The following is a 22,463-nucleotide window of genomic DNA, read 5'->3' on the forward strand; positions in this document are numbered from 1 at the left end:
CTTCAAAGCGCTCCCTCCACAGCCATGAGCTGCTGTGGAAGATGATTCAGAGCCCAGGCTGGGTTCCTGCCTTCAATAGCTCCTGCAGAGGGGAAATTTCCCTCTGCTGATTAGAAGCTCATCCGCATGTGCCTGCAATTACCCAGCGGAGAGATCCTCCTCTTCTGCTCCGGACTTGGTAGCCTGGAGCCGCGTTCTGACTTGCATACGGGGTGCTTCCCTTCTGGAATAATTCATGAGGCACGAAACATTAACCCAAGTGCATGTTTGAGTCAGTGGGCCAAAACCTAGCTCTTCTGTCAAAATCGGTGGCAGAGGAGTGTTTGCAGAGAAATAAACGTGTCTTGATCAGAGTGTCTTGATCAAATGTAAATGATTTTAAAATATTAATGAAAAAAAAATTAAGGAAAGAAACGTGCAAGTGCTATTTTGGTTGGGGTATCCCTCTCTCAGAAACACGTGAGCTTGAGATCTGCCAGGCCGGGAGGCATCACCATGCTGCTCCTTGCCGTGCTCGACACATCCAGATGGCACATCCATGTCCCATGCCTTTGTGTGTCCATGTCCCATGCCTGTGTGTGCCCATGTCCCATGCCTTTGTGTGCCCATGTCATGTCCCGGCCCCATGAGTGCTGCCCACAGGGAGCTGCGTGTCGCAGCCGAGGGCCCGACGTGAGGTGCTGCAGAGCCGGGGACCTCGGGGCGGCCCTGAAGAGAAGGCGCTGGAAACACAAACGGGTCTCGGTTTCCATGCTTGCAGAAGGGATTACGGCGCATCCTGTGCTGTGGCTGCACCTTGTCTGGTGATAGAGGGAGGCCGAGAAAGTAACCAGCTGGAATCAATTATCTTTTATTCCAGCTTCTTTCACTTCCAGCGGCTCTCTCCTCTCCAGCAGGCTGGAGCTGAGAAGTACACAATTGCCGGTGTGCAGAAAGAAATCTGCTTTTGTAACACCTCCGGTATTGTGTCTGGTGGAAGCCAGCTTAAAAGGGTAAGCAATTTGGAAAATAGCTCCTCGCACAGCAGCATGCGGGAGGGCCCCGCTCGGCCGTGTCGGGGCGGGCAGCGCAGGCACCGAACCGCTCTGAGCACCGAGGAGGAAGAGGAGGAGGAGGAGGAGAGCTGACCTACGGTCTGTAAAAGGAAATGTGGAGAACTTCCATTCGCAGGAGCTGCTCCAGCTTTTGATGTTTATGGTGATGAATGGCGTGTAATGAACGGGCCGCGCAGCTGAGGGGAGCAGCTCTTTGAACACGGCTTTTCCGCTGTAGCGCGTCAGTACTAACAACCCGGCTGCCTTTGATAGGAGACGGTGGGCCAGGAAGCAGGCTGGGAGGAAAATGATTTTCCTGAGCTCCTCGCAGAAAGCATACAAGGCGTCAGGGCTTTCGCCGGTCAGTCAGTCATGCAATCTGTTTTAAAAGGTGGGGATTTGAAATAGCGCAGATGGCAGTAATAGTCAATGTTGGTCAGGTTTTACCCACCGAAAAGTAGACATGGCCATTTCATTATGTCCATGCAGGGAAGCTGAAGTGTACTTTGGTGTTGAGTACAGTTCTCAAAAGGGAGCAGTGTTTGGGTCTTCCTGGCAGGTGGGTAATTATGTGTGTGTGTCCCCCCCCCACCTCTCTGGTACTGAAAGTGACCGTGATGGAGCGATGCTGTGCATGAGGCCTGCTCATTTACTTGTGTTTAACATAACGGCACTGTTTCCAAGGTTGTGAACCTTTGGGCTTTCTTCAAGTCTTTACAGGTATATTCCAGCATAATAAATAGAAAATAAAAATATTCTGGAGATAGCATTGTTGGTACTTAAGTTTAATGTAATATTCTGAAAAGCCCTACATATGCATCTTGAAATCAGTATGCACTACATTGTAGTGTTAATTTATTTAAATTATTTCTAGTTTTACACAAATCTCACTTTTTATTCACATATATATATGTATATGTATAGATAGGTACACATGCATATGGAAGAGGTAAGATGCTTTCACTTGCCTGTTTGTTAACTTTTGACAGGAGATAAAGGACTGGCACTTGAAATATTGAGAACTTTTCCCTTGTTTTTTGCTTGTTTGTACCCCTAGAATCACTGGTACTGTCCCCACTCCGCTTTAAAATTCAGGCACAAAAAGAAGTTAACACTAAATGTCATTTTATAATTGCAATAATGATCACACAGCTGTGCTTTCCTCGTTTTGTAATGCACGTCAGGATCGGTTTAGGAGCTCAGCCTCATTTCCTGCCCAGACGTAATGCTGGTGACCATTATTACAGTAAGAAAGTTCTTCTTGTTCATTATGGCTGGAGTCAGGCGGATGCCTGGGCGCTGTAATGAAGGCCAGCGTAAAAGGATGCTGCAGTGCTGGGTTAACTGTGCCTAAGCTTCCAGTCAGTTTGGGAAGCATGCCTGTGGGTGTACGGACAGCAGAGCTATAGGAAGCTCGTGCACATGTGCTTCTGTGTGTTTGAAAAACAGTAATAAAATAAAATAAAAAAATAACTTAGATGTGCTATTCTTCCGTGAGTTAAGAAATGTTTTCGTTATTTATGAGTATGTGAAATTCTGAGGAGGAGCTCTTACACTTAAATGAACCTGTGAGCAGCCCATAGAAAAGCAAGTGCCTGCAGCGCTAATAATGAGAACTGACAAGGCAATCCTGCTGTGTTTATTTATGACCTTCTGCCTTTGTTAGCTCTTGTGAGAAATTCCTTTCTAACCATAACAATATTGCTGGAGTTTGGCACTGTGCTGAGAAATCCTACGGAGCCCTGAGGCCCACTAACTGGCAGTGGTACAGCTCCTAACAGATTGGCGTGATTGTTGAAATTTTTACATGTGTTTTTTTTTTTTTTCTTTATTTATTTCTTTACTTAATTCATAAGACTGTTTGTTCCTTTGGTACATTCGTTTATTCTGCCAATCACCCTTCAGACTTGTTTTGGGACTTTGCGACAACACAACCTACTGATTTGCTTTTTCCCCCCTTTTTTGGTGGTCTTTCTACTGAATAGCTCAGAGGATGAAATGAGCTTTTCTTCGATAGTTCATCAGTTAGATCTTTGTAAGAAAAGTTGTGAGAAAGGTAGTGTTTTGGTTTGTCTTTTACAGAAAGACAGCAGTATAGAAATGATGCCCCATCCATAATCTTCTCTGCGTGGAAGAGCTCGAACAGGCAGCTAGAATGAGTGCTCAGGCAGCAATGCAGCTAAGCAGCAATGACTTTACAAGCCACAGAGCAAAACTTTGATCAGGCTAAGACCCATATCCTTCTCAGGCTGTATCTCTTACAAACCGTGACGTGATGCAGTTGGCTCTTTGCCCATCTTTCTGTCACACGCGTGCCCCCACAGACCTCTCAGCCCTGCTCCCTGAGCTCTGTTGCACTGCTCAAACACAGGTTGGAAAGTTAGAGCATCAGCAGGAGGTGGGGAAGCACCTGAAGTTCTTGCAGGGCTAAAATCTGTCTTAGCTTCATCATGCAATGACTGGGATGCGGAGGTGGACAGTGGTTCAGCGTCTGCTGTGTGTGGCACGGGGGTTTCCAGCAGCAGGAGAGGAAGGGAAATGAGCACTGCCTTACAAAGGAGCTTCCATTGCAGCCCTTTATTTCTTCTACCATTTCTCTGCCACATTATCTGGCATGTTTTTTCTCACCGTGCATGAACACTCTCGAACTTCAGTATGAGTAGAGTGGACTTCGGTGGGGAGAGTTTTCTGTTAACTCTGTTTACAAATCTTTCATACCAGTGACTTCCAAGTGCAAAATCCACAAGGTCTTTGTGTGCTTTGTGGTACCACAGTGGTACTTGCTGGAGGGAACCTTAGCAGGTCCAAGGCCTGGCAGGTGTTGGGAAAGGACAACTGGCACCTCAGGTCCAGGGCAGGGTAACACACAGTGGGGGAGGTGGGGATCTCCTGTTGAATATGGCTCTACCAAGTAGACTACTCATCGTCGTCCAGGGAGCAGCAGCCACATTTTGGCTGATGCTGTACGTTGCACATCCTCGCTCGGCTTTCTTGGAGTTTTTTCATAGTGTTTTTATTAGAATTTGTTTTTATTAGAATTGCATTGATTTGTAGTTAAATGTAATACCAGCCTCCTTCCTCAAGGCAAGACAAGTTTTGGAGGAACAGTCTCATTGAAAGCTTTGCCTAAAAGATCTTGGGACTCCTTGTATTTTCTAAGACAAGAAAAAAAAATGCAGCTTTCAGGCATGCTGAGGTACTCAGAAACTCACAGAAAGCTGGCTTTCACAATCAACCATTGAATTCTTCTCTTTCTAAAATCTAGTAATTAAAGAACAACAGTAATTGGCATTTTTTCCCCTTAGATTTCATAGTCAATACGGTTTAAGACTTATGTAGCAACTTTTCCTGTTTGTCCTCATGTGTTGAAGTTCAGAAGTGTGCCTAAAATTGCAAACCTGCTGGATAAAGATTGGCGTAATGCATTCAGTGATTAGGACAACCATGTTGTTGCCTTAGCCTCAAGATAACCCTTCCCACCCCGAAAACAAAGTTTGTGAACCATGTTTAGAACAGCATGCTTAACAGGAGGCAGGGGAGGGTATTGGCCTTTGAGACTTTTTTCTTAAAGCTTAATTGGAGGAAGCACTACAAGTTATCCTTCCTACTAGTGTAATCAAGATACTATTTCAAAAGAAATCTGAGGCCGAGACACCTTTCTAAGATTTCAAAAGCCTTTTGAAATTTATACAGAGGTTTCTGAAATGTGAGTTCTACCCAAGTCTGTTGAAGCCGTATCATCTCAAAATATCACGTTCCCTTGCAGCTCAATTATTTTGCACAATAGTGTGCCCAGCCAGGACTGAATTATGGTGAGGAGATGTGGCCTACAGAATTTGGGGTGATTAGGGAATCTGGTTCTAGCTAGCGCGTGTGAGAAAAGAGCTGAAAGTTTTTCTGCCTTATTACTGCCTCGAATTTCATCTGCCATCCTTTTCCCAGGTTACTTGGAAATGAAAAGGTAGGAGGGGTGAGCGAACAGCTCTTGAAGCATAATCATTTGATTTTGCTGTTATGGCCCATAAACCTCAGAAAGGAGCAAGCAGTTTGTGTACACGTGGGTGTGCGTGAAGCGATCAGCCCCGTTTGTTTGTGCTCTGCTGGTCGTTGAACTGGGCACCCCTGGAGTCATGTTAGCTTCAGAAAAACGAAAGGAAGCCCTGGAGGGAGGAGCGTGAGAGAGTCCTGCATGATGCCGAGAGAATGAGTCTGGAGAGGCAAATTCAAGTGAATTTATTGTGGAGAACATTGTGACACTAATTTCTGCCTGCCCCACCAGTACAGCACAGCATATCCAGTTAGTTCCAGTTTTGTTAATAAGACTTTGTTAATTAATGCTGTTCTCTGAGGCAAGTCTCTTTATTCAATCTCTTAAAAAAAAAAAAAGGCATTTCTAACATCTACCACTGTTCTTGGTGTATACGTTTTTACCTGCTTTCAGCATGTGATTAAAGAGGAAAAGGTGAAAAGTTAGTGGAGCACTTGTGCTTTTGAAGTTCAAGATGTGTCTCTGGCTTATTTACCATCTTGTGTAATTGCGGTATTTGGTTACACAGATTTGTGGGGGAGAGAGAAGAGAGGCACACTATGATGCATGCACAGTCCCCGAGCTAATGGAAAACTGTGTTTTGTAAATCTTCATTCTCACGCTCACCTGCTGGGACACCTCCTTTATCAAACCATGACTCCTACAAAGGGTATTAATATGCCAAAAAAAGGCAAGCGCTGTAGATCAAGAGCTTTTAAACCTTGGGTGTAAAGGTTCATCAGTTGTTCTGCTCTTTGTTGTGGTCCACATACAGCTTCGGGCTATCAGAGCAGCTCACTTGTTATCAACGTGCCTACTTTGCCGTGGGATGGAAAGGTCTGTCTTCAGTCATCAGCGGGCGATTGATTGTTGGACCAACACTTCTTCTGGTTTCTCAACTCCAGATCTCCAAATCAAATTATATCATAGGTCCAAACTTATTTTAACAGCCTGGCTGATGCCTCCTGAATGCAATATGGGGTAATCTGAGAAGCAGGTATGAAAAGACATCAACGTATAATTGCAAGACAGGTGTGTTGTGGTGCAGTAGTAAACAGTAGTAGTAGACATAGGGTACATGGAGCTGTGTGAGGCTGTGTGGCCATAATGAAAGAGCTTCTCCTACCAGAGCTGCCCTTCGCAGACCTGTTGAGAGTCTCGGCGCTGCAATCAAGTGCAGGCATGCTGCAGTATAGACATACTGTGAATTTTATCACATTTCATGCCGTGGTATCCTGAAGTGATATTTGCTTCTTGCTTGAGTTGCACCTGTAAAGTCTCGGGTTTTTGAATACGTAGTCTCGAGACAGATGGTCTATTTCTGACTGCCTGTGCTGCAAGCTTCCACGAGCATGGGAGCCAAAGTAAAGGGAATAAAGGGAGTAAGTAATAATTCCTCAGTCATGTAGCTGCTGCTCCTGCTGAAATTTTAGGTCTTTTTCAGACCTACTGACCCATATATTCTTTTGGTAATGTCTTGTTCTGTTCTTCTGTCTCGTACCCTTTTGTCCAAGTTGATACTCAACTGTCTTGTGACTCAGTACTCCTCCTCTTGCCTGCTTGTTCAGATTGCTCTCAAAGCCAATTGTGAAAGCAGAGCAAGTAACGGGAGGGGAGGAGGAGGCATGCGGTGTTTTCCTTGTGGCTTTGTGATGCTCGGTTCAGCATAGGGTCAGGACAGAAGCAGAAGCAGGTCGGACTGACCAGCAGTGCGGCTGTCCAGTAGCCATGCAGATTTTAAGCCTACTGAAGGAGGATGGTGATCTCCAAAATAAGCACCAAAGAGCCTGAAAGGTTCTAGATTAATGCCTATTCACCTTCAGTCTGCTTATTTTCTGTTTTATCCTACCAATTGAGCCTGTCTTTCCCATGGGGAAGTAGGACATGGTCTAGAAAATGGTTGTAACCCAACGAGGTGCAAAGGAAGGAAGTTACATTTTACTTTGTTGTTCTTCAAATGAAAAAACTTAGCTGTAATGGCAGGGATTTCGTGTTTGCGTATGTTTAATATTGACACTGAGGAAGCTGAATGAGTGGTAGTATGAGCGCGAGCAGATTTTATTAGGTCGCTGTTACGCAAATTCAACTTTTCTTTCCTAGACTTGGCGGCAGTTTGTTGTTTTCATTGATTTGGGTGTTTTAAATGTTGATAATTTATTTGCTGTAGCTACGAGAGTTGTTGGCTGAGAATTTTTCTTTGCTATAATACCGAGGAAACAAATGGCTCCTAAGGGTTCCTGGCTGTTTGTTTTAAAATTTTATTCCCAGAAATTCTACGTGCTAAGCATTCTGCTTCAGAGATAAACAGTGAGGTTTGTATCCTGAGAGATGCCGTGTTATTGTTTTCCTGTTCTGGAGATTTACTGTTTACTTCCGATATAAAAAAGTATTGTTGTCAGACAAGCTCTGCATCTTACCTGTTTACAGTCCTTGCTAGGCTTTGTCAATTTGCTTTGATAGCACATGGGTCATTACTATTTATTGTTTCATACATGGGAGTCGATGTTTGTAAAGTATCAACTTTTTTATGGCATGAGGAGCTTTTGTGATGCAGCTGGAGACCTCAGGAGCCCCCATCCCATTAACTGCCAGGGAACTGCAAACCACATAACGCCGGGCACGCAGCACTGCCAGCGAGGTGCGTAGCTGGCCATGCTTTCATGTCGTTCTCGAGGCTACTCTGTCGGTTCTGAATTTCTAATTGCCCTAAGTTGTTTCTGCCGTAAAGCTCTCGTCTGGACGAGCAAGTCAAATCCCATCGTGGAGCAGTGCAAGCACAGGAGTGTGACTGTATCCGTCTTCACAACCTCTTCTAGTCTTGGGTCATGGGCATATCACAAGCTGGTTAGATTGCTGTAACATGGTAGCTGATCAATTCGTATGGGTTTGGATTTGCAGGAACCACAAGGGCATAAACCAGTCGTATGTCATCTAAAGAAATGGAAAGAAACTCCCAATATAGTTTAAAATAGTTAAAAATACATACAGCAGTTTAAAATGCACAAAAAGAAGCTTTGCCCTGGGTATACATAGGTTTATGCCAGGATTAGTTCCTAAAAAATTAATGTACTTTTTGAAATTATAGGGTCTAGCAGTTTGTGCAGTGTGGTCCAAAACCATCCAGATACGAGCACTGGAGTGAATTTGCCATGGTCAGACCCTACTTTTCTTCTTGGACATCTGTATCAGGTCAACAGTTGTTTGATTTGGATTTTACATTTGAATTAAAGTTGTCGTGCTAACAGAGATCCCTTGCTTGTCAAGCAAATGTAGCAAGAAACAATTCTCTTTTTAAAATGAATTGGGAACTGCTTGCCACTGTGAGATGCCATATCAAGGAGAAGAAGATTGTGCTCCTGTCCTGGTTTCAGTTAGAACAGAATTAATTTTCTTCCTAGTAGCTGGTGGAATGTTGTGTTTTGGCTTAGGATGAGAAGAGTGCTGATAACACCCCAATGCTTTAATTGTTGCAGAGCAGTGCTTATACTAAGCCAAGGACATCTCAGCCTTTTGCTCTGCCCTGCCAACGGGCAGGCTGGGGGTGCAGTAAGAGCTGGGAGGGGACAGACCCAGGACAGGTGACCCAAACTAGCCAAAGGGGTATTCCATACCATCTGACGTCATGCTAAACAATATATAGGGGTGGCTAGCCGGGGGGAGGGGGCCGGACTGCTCGGGGTTAGGCTGGGCATCGGTCAGCGGGTGGTGAGCAATTGCATTGTGCATCACTTGTTTGTACATACTATTATTACTTTCATATTATCACTATTGTATCATTATTATTATTATTGTTATTATTATTTTTGTTATTATTATTTTCCCTGTCTTATTAAACTGTCTTTATCTCAACTCACGGGCTTCACTTTCCATTTCTCTCCCCCGTCCCAGAGAGGGAGGGGGGAGGGTGAGCGAACGGCTGCGTGGTGTTTAGCTGCCGGCCGGGTTAAACCACGACAGCTCCCGGTTTGGGTGGCAGCCAGGCCTGTGGGCACACATGCAGGGGGGAATGTCTCCAGCCACAGCCTCTCCTCCCGCGTAGTCCTAGCAGCTCGGGTGCCCAAACTTATCTGTGCTTGGGAAGAAATAGTTGGCTGCTGCCTCCTGAATGGCTTCTCTGTCTCCCACATGGAAAGGCAGCAGGTGAGGTGGCCCTGTGCAAGCAGCCCGTGAGGTCTTTGTGGTGTGTGAGTAAAATGGGGCCAGGTCCTGCCGTCAGCTCTCCCCAGGTCTCAGCCATTGAGGCTATGCACTGCCTCATCATGTGTGCTCTGGTGTTCGTGTTGTAGGACCAGGGGTTACCTTAAATAAAATAAATAGTGGTATAGCTCTTAGTTTCTGACTTTGCACTGAGTCTACTTACATTTGCCAGATGAAACTTCCCATTCAGTGAACGTTCAGAGAAAACCCAGGTCAGTTAAAGTCAGCACAGAAATTCATATCAGCTTGAGTTAAAAAAAAATAAAAATAAAAAAAGCCCTCCTTTGTTCTTTCCTCACTCTCTGCAAGTATTTATTTATTAGGACTCACTTTTCTTAGAAACAAATATTTTCCGTGCTTCTTTAACCAGAGGGACTTTTTTAAGACTGGGAATTAATTTCATATCCAAATTAAAAGTAAGAACTGTCCAAAACAGTCATTTGCTTAGTGATTAGGTAGTAAGCTGTGACTTTAATCTGCTTTCCCAGGTTGTCTTTCTGTAGATAATTTCTGGAATACTGGTGTGATTCCAGAATCCCACAGCTTGAAAAGAAAGAAGGCTGAGCACTGGCACTGCGTTATTTGCTTACACTCTTTCTCAGTTGCTTAAGTGAGTACAGGGCTTGGTGGAAAAAGATTTTGCATCCTGGGGGACTTCCCTGTGTAACTTCTCAGAGAAGGTATTTGATGCTGATAGGAGCCCTGACAACATACCAGCTGTTTTAAGGAATTTGGGACTAAAATTACTGCAAGAGGCTAGTGTTTTTACCATATACTTAGAATTTTCTTCGTCTAGACTATTGCACAAGTAGTTTACTATAGACAGGTTAAAGTAAAAATTTATTTAACAACACTGAAGTATATCAAGTGGGATGAAGTAGGTCTGCCAAGCACCATGGCTAGCTAAAAAGTACCTCTGCCCAAATATTGTCAAAGTTTGGGTTTGTTCCAACGCGTGTCCCATTAAACAAGATTTTTTAAGGATGTGCATTAAATATGTTTAGCATATTCACAATGCATCTGGCCTGGCGGGAGGACACCTGTTGAGGGGGTGGAAGGCTCTGACCACGAAGGGGTTTTTGGGGTTTTCCTCGTCCCCATGGCTCTGTGCCTGTGTGTTTTCCCAGTTGTGCAGGAAGCAGGAGGCTGTTAGCTCGCTTGCTGTCTAGACAATGTGACCAGCAGGGCCTTTGGAAGTCTTCTTGAAACGTGCTATTATAGGCTTCTTTGTGATGAAAAGAGGTCTTACAAATATCTTGAAATTTAAACAGAGCTATTGTGGGTTTTTTCTTTGTGCGCGTATGTGTGTGTGTCAGCCAAATGATTTGTTCAAAGTTAATCTCAATTACAGAGCATATTGTTCATAATCCCCCGTGGTTCCAAAACAATAGCCGAGTGGATGTCTGCGTGAATGTATATTTACATACTTATATGTAAAATATGTTTGTGTGTATATATAATTTCACTGCTAAAGCGGTGACTCGCGTTGAGGCGATGAATATTTTGTGCGGGACTCTGCCTTTTAAGCAGTATTGTCCCCCGTCCTAACAAAAACACCACAGAAAGGCCTGGGTGGAGTAAGGGTGGCTCGGGCCCTGCAAGCAGGCAGCTTTAAGTTTAAATAACCCTGGGGCTGTGTACACTATGCAGAAACCCATTGAGAGACCCCCAAACCCCAGAAATCTGTCAGTGAATTTAAGCAGTCATTTAGCAGTGTGGGACATCATTTAGCAAGGCACTGGCTATCTGCTAGACCTGTTGGGCACTTTTCAGTTTTACTGACTTCAGAGGAAGCACTCATCGTTTTTCAGCTGTGGGTATTTAGCAAGGGATTCCTCCAGTAAAATCTTGTTTATGTTTTATGGCTGCTGGGACACTCCTGAGCAAAACCAGCAACTGCATGAAGTGTTTGCAGTGTAAATTTTTGCTCCGTAGTGAGTGCTCTAATCCTGTCACACTCCATGTGTAAAATCGTGGTGGTGTTAGCGAGTTACTGAAGTCTCCTCCTTGCTATTTATTGGATCGAGGAATACTCCTTGGCTAAGATTATATTATATTACATTGTATTATATTATTATATATGAATGTCTGTGTGTTTTTTCATGTGCTCTGTTTGCAGGTAGCTGTGGGTTTCCTGCCTCTGTGCAGTTTACTTCCTTCTACCCCTTGCTGGCTGTGCTGCAATTGTAAATTGGTGTGCTATTCCAAGAGTGGCTCTCTTGTCAGCCTGATAAGATCGTACCACCAGGAAGGCATAACATTATAATCCTGAGCACAATGTGATCCTGTTCATTTTAGCTCTTGTACTTGTCACAGGGACAAGGATAAAGGTTGTGTGTGCATGGGTGGAAGGTGAGGCTAGAAGTGAAGATAGAGATAAAACACTTAACTAAAAGAGAGAACTCCTGCATAGGGACATTTCAGTTTATAATCAAGGTGTAATCTCGAAATGAACTTGGAAAGCTGTCCTGAATAATACAGAATGTAAAGATAACAGAGAATACAGAATTTTGATATGGATATGTGATGGAGAAAAAAAAAATTGTCCTCTCTTTTTCCTTAGATTTGGTATCACATTTGAAAATACAGGCATACCAATACCATAGGCAAGAGCAGTAAAATTATTGTACAAGAACCAGGTCTGTATAACAAGAGTTTTCTGGTAATTCTAGACCTGCTACGTTTTACTCAAAGAAATGAGTGCTTACCAGATAAAACCTCTGAAAAGAGGCAGAATTTAAGACATGCCTTAGGGTATGGGGACTTCAGCCCCTTAAAAGAATCCCTGCAATTACCTAACCTGCCAACTTTCCAACAAGATAAATGGAAGCACTGTAGCTTGAAGGTGCCTTGGTTTGAATGAGATGCAGTAAGTAAGGTCTCTCTGTTCTTTACAGGCATCATAGATCTGATAGTACTTATAAAAGAAGAATAGAGTTGGTGCCCTGCTGACTAAATTGTCCTCTAGAGGAGTATTAGTTACAGAGCTTCTTTGTTAACTAGGCTGTATGCTTAAACCACTGTGAATTTCTCTTATTAGCAGGCTTTTTAATAGCTTTACGTATGGATATGCTAAGTAAATGCAAGTAAATCCATATAATTTACATATATGATGTGTACGTGTACAATATCTTCTCTACAAATAAATGTTTGTGATGTGGAAGTGGCAGGACTTCATTACTGTTCTGCTACGCTGAGGGAAAAGCAGGCATTAAAATACTGATAATAGGAGAACAGAAAGCCAACTTGTGCTCTTTCGGTCCAGGTGCTTCACATAAAGTCTTTCTTCTGCTGCTCTTTAATTTCCCAATTAGCTTTTGTGGATAACAGAGGTGTTTCTAAAGCCTTTGTGTGCTGGAAGTTTCCCGGTTGCTCACCTACTCATGCTTTCTGCCTTAAAAGACTAGGTAAGGCCATGAAGCACAGGTTAGGAAAAAACACACAATAATGGTTCACAAACTGCGCAGAGGGGCAGATGATTCTCATTTTAGCCCCCTGTAACACAAAGTAGAGGTTGTGGAGCGTCGCGCAGGCATCCGGATAGACAAGAGCCCTTCATGCCCCTAGGAGCAGCCTTATTATTAGCGTTTGCGATTGATCTGGTTGATCCTGTTGCCATGATAACACCCTTGGCAGATGAGTTCGATGAATTGGACGTGTCCCTGTGCGTTTCCCGGCCTCGAAAAGAAATCCTGCTGCTCGTGCTGCTGTGAGGCGCGCTGTGACTGGGGCCTGCCTGGCTGCTGCGCCCGCCATTTCTGGGGGCAGGGTGGCGCAGCGTGGCGCTTCAGGTTGGCTGGCATCACAGAAGCTTTCCTCTTCCCTTCTTTTCTGCTTTTATGAATGAGTTGCATCAGGTTCGTGAGGAAATCCCTTGAAGGCATGCACTTGAGGAAGTGCCTGGGACTTGTCAGTCACGCCACCCCCACGGGAGATTAGCGGAACCAGGAGCCATGATGCAGCCTGTGGAGAAATGAGCCTCGTCCTGGCCCCACGTGCTCCCACAGCCACACGCAGCAAGCCAGGGAGGTGCTGGGCTGAACGGGCAAGGTTTGCCTCAATCTCTGCAGAGATAATTTCCTCACGGACACTACTAACTGCTTCATGGGTTTCCCTTATTTTGGTTTGCTGGTTTTTCAAGTACCTTGTGGCTTACTGCAGCAAGTGAACACTTTAATCCAAACACCATTTAAAAACTTTGTTATTCTGAACATAAAACCACGCGTTTCAGTATCTTTTATCAGTTGGGTGCCCGTCTAGTTTTTTACGCAGAATTTGTGTTCGTTGTGAATGTGCTCTCTTCTGCGGCATTCGGCTTTTGGGGTTTCATTACATGCTTTTCAGCAGCGTTTGTTTCATCAGCACTTCCTGCAGCGTTTGTTACACGTTACGACAGCAGCGATTTGATTCCATTTAAAAGAATGCCGTGTGATGTATGGAGAAGCAGTAATTGCTTACCTGTTTGTCAGGTACCTTCTCCTGTGAAAATCCCTGGTGTTACTGTATGCAGCATCAAACGGCAGTGTTTACATTTCCTAAAGTTAATAGTTTCAGAAAAGAGACAATGAAAATGGTTTATTGCCAGCATCACAATTAAATTTCCATTTGTAGGGACTTGGAACTCTATTCTCAAGTGAATGCAGAGTTCACACGTAAATTAACTTCGAAAACTTCAATCTTTGTTTTTCATATGCCTAATGAAATACAAATACAATTTTGTGCTTGTCGGAAAAAGCAAAATGAAGCTGTGGTGAGAGCTGTGCCTGAAGTCTTGTGTCTAATTCACGTTTGGAAATACAGTCTGTGAGGTGTCCTGGATAGAGCTAGGTTGGGCCAGCTGCATTTAAGTACACCTTTACGCAAAGGGGGAATAGCACATAGCATTCTAGGTGGGTTTTTATGAATGCTCCTGGTGTTTAAACTGCTAATCCTACTATGTCCATGCCTTGGAAGACTGTCTATTAGGTTGCATAACTCCAAAAAATAACTTTATTTTTGTGATAAAGGTGAGATAGCACTAAGTTGTTGCTTCTTGAGCTCCTTGCCCAGGCAAAGCCCAGCTGTCTTTTCACTCCTCAAGTCTCTGGTCCCGTTGTCTCCAGTGGAACAACTTGCATGAGTCAGACAAATGAAATAACTATCAACAAAAGCAACACACTCTGTGTCATCTCAATTACTTGAAGCCCCAAAGGTCATTTCATGATTTGTTTTATCTGTGAAATAGCTCTCTGCCTTAATTCACTAATAGAAATAGCAGTGTGCTCCCTAACTTGTGCCTCACCAACAGCTGATGGAGGCGCAGCTATCTTTGTGCTTTTTTGTTTGCTTGAGATCTTTTTGTCATGCTCAGGAATTAACATTTTTCCTGAGAGTTAAGGGGCACATGCTTGCTTTGTCACAATGTTCTTGTTTCTTCTTATCTGATTTTACAATGATTTAAAAGCAAATTACTCCCACAGATCCAAAGAACAGTGTTAACTATAGCTTTAGGGAATGTGCCCAGCAACTTGTAGTTAGAATTGAGATGTGCTTTGACCACTGGAGGAAATTTCTCATTGAAAACATTGAAAATGCAACAGTTATGAACTGAAATGAAACAGCTGTTTCTCAGTGCACTCAAATAAAATTGTAGAGAAACTGTGAGCTTGGATGCTAGTCAAACTGGAAGTAGATATGATGGAAGTAGAGAAGCAGCCTTCCTTATTCCTAGGTGGCCAGTGGGTCCTGTGTTGCTGCACAGGGCTGGGCCTTGTTTTTGTCTCGTCTGCAAGGCAAAGGAACTGAACACGAGTATTAGGAAGGTTGCGCATTTTATACCCTTCTTCTGTCATTCTAGTGATGGTTTAAAGAGGGAAGTGAATAAGCTGTGATTCTAACGGGAGCAAACCCCAAAATGAAATACTGTGTGAAAGTGAAACTGATGTATCATTTTCATTAGCTTTAGTATGCTCAGGCAGAATTTGTGGGATTAATTTTGATTTGCTTAATCCAGATGGAAAAGGTTAAATTCAATGTTGAATGAATTTGGTTCCAATTCATTTGTTACCCTTGCTTGTTCTTTTTCTCAAAAGAATTAGAGATTAAACCGAGAATTGTATGTACTATCCTCATTTTCTACCATCATTTAACTACATGAACCAGTATTAAAGAAAACCTCTTAGTTATCTGCTGTAATAAGTAAACAAATGGACCTCATCACCATGCCAGTTCTCGTGTCCTGAGGCTCGTGTCTTAGTTCGTACTTAGGTTCTTTCTCTTTTTTTCCTCAGGATCTGTCTGGATCCATTGATGACTTGCCGACTGGAACTGAAGCAACGCTGAGCTCAGCTGTTAGCGCATCAGGCTCTACAAGCAGCCAAGGGGAGCAGAGCAACCCCGCACAGTCTCCATTCTCCCCTCATGCTTCTCCACATCTCTCTGGCATCCCTGGGGGCCCATCGCCTTCCCCTGTAGGCTCTCCTGTTGGAAGCAACCAGTCGAGGTCTGGTCCCATTTCTCCAGCAAGTATTCCAGGTAAGCTTGTTTCAACAAATAAAATCAGTACAAAGGTTTATAATTATATATGTTAAAGAAAAAATACTTTTAGATTGATAATTCATCAGTTTAGGAAAATCTTGCATTTTCAGGGTCTTTTTCTGAAAAAAAGAATGCATAAATAAAGCAGGGATAATTTCCGCTACCAAGCCCTCAGAGCTCTCAAAATTCTGAACGTGACTCCACATGTGTATTTGTTAAATGTCTTATTCATGGGCCAGTCCAAATAATTGATCCTAATTTTTGTGTTTGGTTCATTTATCATCCATCTGTCACATTCCTCTGTTACTTGCAGGGTCCCATTTTTATTTTTACTGTGTATTTTTGTTGTCTTCGGCTCTTGGAGTTGTATGGTGGCTTAAGACCCCTTAGTATGAGGCAGAGGTTTTCCAACCCTGTGTTAAGAAAATGTTATTTGGGGTAAAATTTGAATGCAATATTTCTTATGAGACATTAATTTATATTTGCAAAGGTCAACATTTTACTAGGAATTCAGCTCCACTAAAAGTAATGTAAACGATGGTGGCGTGTTTGCCACTTGCTCTTTTGTGCCACGTAGAGTTGACACAAGATCATTAACGTACATTCAGAAATTTGTGAAAAATTTTTAAGGTACCCAGAAGAAAAAAATGGCATGTTTGGTATTTAAGATGAGTTTGTTCCCTTTCTGATGCTCATTTTTTTATTGTTTTCTGATATTCTGAATGCTAAGAATAGAACAGTGCTAGCACTACCCTGGGGTGATATCAGTAGCTGACAAAAACACAAAAAATAAGCGTTGGAGCTCAGTTAAAAAACAAAAATAGTAATGTCTATTCATTAGATGTGCTGTAGACCAGATGCAAGTTAAGATGTAGTGAGCAGTGTGTGTTTTGGTATTCAGTACAAAGGTATGCGAGTGAAATGTCCGTGCCTAACTATAAACAGAGGTCAAACTAGATAAGCAAAGGGGAGTAAGCTCAGCATGCGCATGAAGGTTGCATCCTAAATGAGTGTGTCAAGCCCTGATGCTGCACACATGCCCTGCAGTCATTTCGTTCCTCTCCAGCCACTTGGGCTGGCAGGATGTGCTCAGGTGGGGCAGGAACAGCAGGAAGAGCGATGGGACAGGAGCCCTGTGCATTACAGGAAGGGTGGTGACCCTGCATTCGCGGCACAGCTCCCACTGTGTGGCATCAAAGCCTGTCCCTGTTGTTGAGTGAAGTCAAATAGTCCACCTAGGAGGAAAGGTAATAGTTCCCACAGCCTGAACTAATCCTTGCACTTTACAGTCAGGACCCAGATTTGTTGGCTTTACAGGAAGCCTTTACTTCTGTTTGCAGACTGATGTTCTGATTTCTTGGGAAAATCTCGGCTTGATTAAATTTTGAATATCTCTGAACAGTCAGATTCAGGCAAATAAATTGATGGATATTTTAGCAGCCTGGTTGCTGAATACAGGGAGAGTGTTGTGAAGTTGAAAATAGCTTTATTGTAACCATGACAGATAAGGATGTGAGCAGGACAGTTTGTAGGGAAAAGTAATAACTTTTATCAAACCAGTTAATTCCTTTGGGGTAAAAATAGAAGGGCTTTGGGCTGAAAGGTCAGGGTTAGAGTCACTTCGCTTCAGCTGAGCCCAAAAGCTTGTTTTTGTGACTGGCCTAATGAAAAGTATTAGCTCTTCATACAGACCGTGTCACCATTTTGAATGCCAATTTTCTAGTCTGTTACAGTAACACAAAGCACCTCTTCCTCAGGAAGCGTTTTTATGAATGGCACTAAATCAAAATCGCCTGCTGCTGGTTCCCCAGCTTGGGCCAATTCCCGCTCTCTGTAGCTGTTTTGCTAAAGGTGAGCTCTCAGGTGAGAGCTAATGCATCGCTGTCTTCAGAAGAAAACCAGGCAGCTGCATTAGCTCTGCTGCTGCTGCTTCTCTCAAGCTACAGAATGAAATGAGTAAAACTGCTATTTAAAACCCCGTGACTAGTGGGACGCTGCTGGGTGCTCGGGTTTCCAAGCCATGTGAGCGACGCGGTGCTCATCCCTCTCCCCGTTCACCTAACTGCATTCCCACCATTGCGCTTCGTTACTGGGGTTTTGTGGCTTTTCCCATCTGCCATATTCATGAGGCACTGGAAAAAACTAATCCGGAGCTTGTTTGCATTTCTGGGGCTGTTGTAGCTGTTTTTAAACATACATTGTGTAGTCTAGCATCTCTCCTTCAATAATTTTGTTCGCTGCTATTTTCCTCTGCCTTCTCACCCTACCCTTGTTTGTTCTGACCTCATTCCTCTCCTATTACCTCCTGCGATGTTGTGCCACAGCTTCTCCATGTGACATAGATTGGCTCTTTCAATCATTCTCTCTCCAGCAAGTCATTGTAAAATGAGCAGCTGTTGTGTTGCTGATAGCTATGGCTGGGGAAAGCCAAAATGTTGCAGGGGGTTCTTGGTGGGAAGGCCATTAAAATAAAGGTGTTGCTTTCCCAGGGTTTGCTGGAAGAGAAGCATCCTTTTCCCGATGCCTCCTTCGCTGCAACAAAACTGACGACTAATTTAACATCAAAAGGGCAGACAAACAGGCAGCCCCTTAATAAACCTCCCAAATGGCTGACTCGGTTCCACTGCCTGTTTAAGCCGCTTCCCCACCCCACTGCAAATCTGCCTTCCCGTATTGCTTTCTATCACACATTGTGAATTTCATGGGAAGGGACTGGCACAGGCAGCTCGGGCTTTGGCACATCCCTAGCTCAGTGGGCATTTCCTTCCTGTACTCTTTGAAATACTGGACAGATATTTCGTGTGGTAAGTGGCACACATATACAGCTTTTGTTTCCATGCACGTTACTGGAATAGATCGGGGAGATTAACCCCGAAGAGCAGAAAAAGCAACTCTGCCGTGTTTAGTTTTGAAAGAGAATTGTTAACCATTTTCTCTCAAAATTCTCTTTCAGACACATTTTTGTTACAGAACTGAAATCTTACTCTTGATTTTTAAAGATGTAAAATGGTATTCCGATTCCCTGTTAAGTGGATCGTTATTCTGCTTTGCCAGAATCCCCGGTCTCTTTATTTTGTAGCCATCTTTGTAATTAGGGTACATGTTCTTCCAAAAAATGAGATGCGATGCCCTGCACTGCTCTAGGTCTTGAACTGTGCCTGATTCAACCCTAAACCATTAGTGGAAGCTGACACAGCACATCATCAAAATGCACGGCTGTTGCCAGAAGATTTAGTAGATGTTAATTTCACTTTTTTTTTTTTTTTTTTAATGCCTCCTGCTCCAACCATTCCGGTTTACTAAGAAAGCAAAAATGTAAATAAGCTAAACTACACTTTCTCCCCCTCAAGCATCCCCAGTTTTGATCTCACTGGCCAAAGGCTTTTGTCAGCTCTTTCTCCCTTGTGGTGCAAGCAGCAAAAATTTTTAATATTGAGAGTTGTGTGGAAGATTGCTGATAGGCCAGGGATCCCTTAACCCATGATGGATGAGCAGATTTTGTATGAGTTAAGAGATTAGATTATTTTTAAACCTCTGCAGCAATTTTTATTTATATTGAAAATCAGAATATGCTATGCTACTAATAAATAGCAAATGCTGTCTTTAGAAATATATAAAAGTATTTTCACATAGATCAGTATTTTGCCTTGCACTTTTATTGCATTTACTTTCTGAACAAACAAGGTTATTTTCACTCTGCTAAGCGTCAACTGCACGGTACTTCTTATTATTACAATTATATTGATGTCCTCTTGCACAAAGGAGCCTGAATGCAGCTGGAGTTACAGTTTTCGGGAAGAAATCCATGTGTGGCTGCTCTCACTTAGGAATGCTCCTGTCAGTCACCTTGATTTATGCTGACCAGTGGTGAGCACCCTCCTCTGATTAACAGTCCCACAGGTTCTTAGTTCGGACACTTGCATGAGGCAGTGGATGTGTGCCGTTCAGCGACCCGCTCTGCTCTCTGCTTCCCTTTCCATCGTGGACAGAATTACAGTAGCACTCCAGGCAAAAAAAAAAAAAGGCAAAAGGGGGATGGGGTGCCCAGAGGGGGCTGTACCAGGACTTCTTGCCTCAGTGTGCATGTTAGTCAATGTGCGGTGGATAGGCTGATGAAGTAAGTAGTGAGAGAGAGAATAAAAAATGAGTAATGGTTCATCTGTCATAGTCTTAAAGGACATTTTAAAGCAAAAATCAGAATAGGAACAATGCTTTATTTCATGCTGTATCAAAGGAGAAGCCTTATAATTGTCATGTTTCCAGAAATGGCTGCAGCAAGACAAGCCGATTAGACTGATCTTGCTTTAAACAAGAATTTGAAAAAATCTTTTGCTTGGCATAGAGCTGTTCCACATGCTTGCTCCATTGACCACAGCTACGGGTGCATTATTCAGCATGGACCCGTCTCAAACATTGAGGGAGGGAAGACTACCGTATGAAAGTGAATTTGCAATGCTGTACTCTTCGTTGCAGTATTACAGATACCTTAACAGAGCTGCAAAACACAAGTGAGGGTTATATCCTTGTAAAATGGCTGTGGTCCCCCTGTCTAGGAAGATTATTTTAATACATCTATCAATATTTCCCCCTTGGCTTCTCCGGAGGCAAAAACCTTGCAACAGCTTGTTGCAAGGAAGATGCATGCTGTTCATTGGCATCAAGACCAGAAAAAAAAACAGGACACAAAATGCCATTGACGTAGCCATGTTCTTAATCACTACTAGTGCACAAAACATCTATTCAGCAGTTTTGCAAATCTAGAATGCTTACGAATGAAATACATGGATGTTTCACATAACAATCATTTAAAACCCTTTCTTTTGAAGAGTTTGAACAACACATAGAGTTTTTCTTTATTTTAAGAGGAAGAAAAACAGGTAAGCTTTAAGCACTCTGTCTGGAGGCATCGATTCTAGGATACGGAGCATCTAACCTGCTGTGTTACCTATTAGAATTCAGCCTGGGTCACAACTGATTAACAACCTGTTGGCTCAGGGCATCATGAAATAAGCAAATAGTCTCAGTCTATTTTCTTGAGGAGCTACAGAAGGCAGTGGCAAAGCTGCTCTCTTCCTTGCAAGCTGGTCAGAGAGATCAGGGAGGTGTCCTTCTCTGCAGAGGTGGTCTTCCCAGAACAGGTGCAGGAAAGGAAATGCGACAGAGACATGCTGTTTGAGTTCCTCCTGTTGTATTTTCCTTACAATAGAGGGTTTCATATTCCAGAGCCATCAACCTGCTGTTTTTCATCATTGCTGAGTTAAGCTTTGGATAGAAAACAAACAAACAAACAAACCAAAAATATCACCAAACCCAGCATGCCCTGGGTGGTGGTTTTCAGTGGTAGCTTTCATTTCTCAGTTTGTAATGTTTTCACTTGCTTAATATCTGCTCTGTCACCATTTACATTTCACAGCCAGACAGTGCAGTTCTGGCTTTTAGTTGCCGTGTGAGATGAGACTGGTGGTGCCTGCTTCTGCCCCATCAGCTCACCATCCTGCTGGGGCCACCGAGCACAGCACAGGGGCTCATCCAGCACCCTGCAAACCCTCCGCATCAACCTGCCCCAGACAGACAACTCCACACACCTCCCACTGGCCGTGCTTTGTCCCGTTCATTATTTGTCTCCCCGGCCTCCTGCCAGGCCTGTTTTCGCCATCCTGGACATTGCAAAATGTCTGGGGCAGCAGCTGATGAGCGTGCCCTGGCAGCGTGCGTGCAGCAGGCCGCTTCTTGAAGCTCCGTGACTCACCGCGAGCCCTGCGCTGGTACGAATCCACCTGGAGCAAGGCGACTGTCGAAATCCAATTAAAATCTTTGCATAATTATGCATGCGCTCTGGTTCACATGGCAAAATTCAAATAGACTCACCAGAGCCGCCAAGATTTGACAGATATGTTTGTATACTTTAAGGCTGTCACTGAGCTATTACTGTTTACATGTAATCACTGACCCGTTCATTTATTTCTTTTTTGTGAAGCCCACTTATGTGTGTTTTTTTCCAGAAATTTAAGATAGTGTATATTTGGTTTTGAAAGTTTGATTATTTTTTTCCTGTCATTCTTATTTGCCTACACAAACATCGATCCTCTCTACCTCTTTACTTCTTTTCTGTGTTGCAAATAGAGCATTAATTTGTGTGTTATCATTAATTAAAAGGTTGTCTTTCACTCCCTCCTCCTTTGCAATATTAAGCAGTGATTGATCGGTGAATGGGAAGTCTCTCAGGTTCCCATTGGAAGTTTTTTGTTGATGTTGAAAGATGGCTGTTATACACAGATAAAAACAGCATAAATGGACTAAGTGGCTTGTTCCTGTGGTGGGGTGGGCTGTTAAGTTTTTCAGGGTTAATGTGGGCTGTGTATCACTGCCATTAGAGATATTTAAAGCGTCCTTCGTACTTCATGGTTAGTGTCAGAACTGACTAGACAGCTACGTGTTACATCCCTCCTTCGAAGAAGGAACCTGAATAATTGCAAAGGTGGCTCGAATTAATTCTAGCTCAGCTAGAAAACAGGCATTTAGCCTCAAAAAGAGAACATTTCTACTACCTGCAGATAATATTTATAAAACAAAATAATGAAAAGCAAGGTGTTCTCTCTCCTCCTTAGGGACCGAGCTTATGCGGGTTGAACTGTTGAAGGCTTCGGACGGCTCTTTGACAGCCTTGCTCCGTAGGTAGATACGGAGTT

General features: G+C 43.3%; 1 protein-coding gene across 7 annotated transcripts in view; it reads left to right on the forward strand.

The window, feature by feature from the left end:
- The window catches only part of ARID1B (AT-rich interaction domain 1B), a 321,285-nt gene that overhangs the window by 206,056 nt on the left and 92,766 nt on the right, over positions 1–22,463 (forward strand). For all 7 annotated transcript variants that reach the window (XM_027454398.3, XM_072035944.1, XM_072035942.1 and 4 more), the window contains one exon: positions 15,528–15,771. In XM_027454398.3, the coding sequence (XP_027310199.3) occupies positions 15,528–15,771 (244 nt within the window). The remainder of the gene's footprint in view (positions 1–15,527; positions 15,772–22,463) is intronic.

The sequence above is a fragment of the Anas platyrhynchos genome, chromosome 3, assembly GCF_047663525.1.
Source record: "Anas platyrhynchos isolate ZD024472 breed Pekin duck chromosome 3, IASCAAS_PekinDuck_T2T, whole genome shotgun sequence".
Lineage (NCBI taxonomy): Eukaryota > Metazoa > Chordata > Aves > Anseriformes > Anatidae > Anas > Anas platyrhynchos.